The sequence below is a fragment of the Opisthorchis viverrini genome (assembly GCF_000715545.1).
Source record: "Opisthorchis viverrini unplaced genomic scaffold opera_v5_231, whole genome shotgun sequence".
Classification (NCBI taxonomy): Eukaryota; Metazoa; Platyhelminthes; class Trematoda; order Opisthorchiida; family Opisthorchiidae; genus Opisthorchis; species Opisthorchis viverrini.
The window spans coordinates 299,902-301,184 of record NW_008751889.1 but is presented as its reverse complement, the minus strand read 5'-3'; the positions used below and the strand labels follow the sequence as shown (position 1 = coordinate 301,184).

The 1,283-nt window shown below is 47.7% G+C and overlaps 1 protein-coding gene across 1 annotated transcript in view; it reads left to right on the top strand.

Annotated features, from left to right (window-relative positions):
* Nucleotides 1-567: 567 nt before the first annotated feature.
* Nucleotides 568-1,283, top strand: part of T265_08709 (hypothetical protein) — a gene marked incomplete at both ends in the record, with an annotated part of 8,805 nt that continues 8,089 nt past the window's right edge. Inside the window, one exon of the mRNA XM_009174589.1 lies at nt 568-661. Coding sequence (XP_009172853.1) covers nt 568-661 — 94 coding nt within the window. The remainder of the gene's footprint in view (nt 662-1,283) is intronic.

The window sequence follows — 1,283 nt, the reverse complement described above, 5'->3', positions numbered from 1 at the left end:
GTGACGAATCAGGGCATTTTACACTGAATTGGCTTCCAAACAAACGTCTCAATGAAGAAATACAAACTGGAGTGAAGGCAAATGCAATCGATGGCTCCAGCGATCAGCGAGCAATTCATGAAATCACCGGAGAAGAATGGATGACAAGGAGATTAGTCACACTTGATGAAGTTGGACTTGAGACCTTCGGAACTCGGGTAGTACGAACACGATACAGATGCGGCGGATGACCCACGGGTAACAGGAGTAAGTTGAGATACCCAAAGCGGGTGTTGACATTGAACCAATGAAGCATCCTGAGCGTGAGCTCGCCCAAACCTGGGGATGAACAGCATACTAAACGAATCGTACGCCGACTTCCCCACGCATATTTGGCCCGCTCATACACCATTGGGATGGTAGACCTGTGTGACTCATACGACTATCCACGTGTTTTGGAGAAGTGAGCACCTGTTTCTAATACTCTTTCCATCCAGAAGTAGGCCGCAGTTAGTTTTGTATAGACCCTTCCATGACCCATCGAGCACAACAGACATTGCATCGTTCCGTCTTTTGGTGGTATAAAATATGGATGGCGGCGTAGTTGGCTCGGCGGATCTGCTTTCGGTTGATCGGGATCCGATGAGCCAACTGATGAAGGCGTCGGGGAACAGTTTTCCAGGTGTGTGGAAATGTCCTGGGGGCGTGGAGGTCCAGAAGCGACAGGATTTGCTCCGGTGTCAAAATGCCAGACTGCAACCCTCGAGCAAATACCAGAAGGTCAACACTAGCAAGCGAATGTTTGTATGAGATTCCAAGAGTCACACGGCTCAATCAACGCTTTGTTTAAACCAGACGCTATAGTCATCGGCTTCTGACGAGTGAGCTGCTGGCCAGAAGGTCAACACTAGCAAGCGAACTCTCTGTATGGGATTCCAAGAGTTACATGTCACAATCAACGGTTTGTTTAGTCATCGGCTTCTGACGAGCGAGCTGCTGGTTGACCGATGGCTTGGTCATGGCCACCAGATGATGATTCGTCTTGTTGCGCTTGCCAGTTAAGCACCCCTAACCTGGTTCTGACGCTGACAGCCGATCAACCAGGAAGGTGTTGTTCCAATCCCGCGAACAGGGCGGTTTGCATGTCACAAGACGTATATAGATTGTTAACCAGATGCAAGAGTGATTATGACTACCTACTTACTTATTTACTTACTTACTTACTTTACTTACTTACTTACTTATCATTTATTTTTGAAGAGCATGGTCACAAACATAAGAAGTGAATGCAAGCGATGGATGCG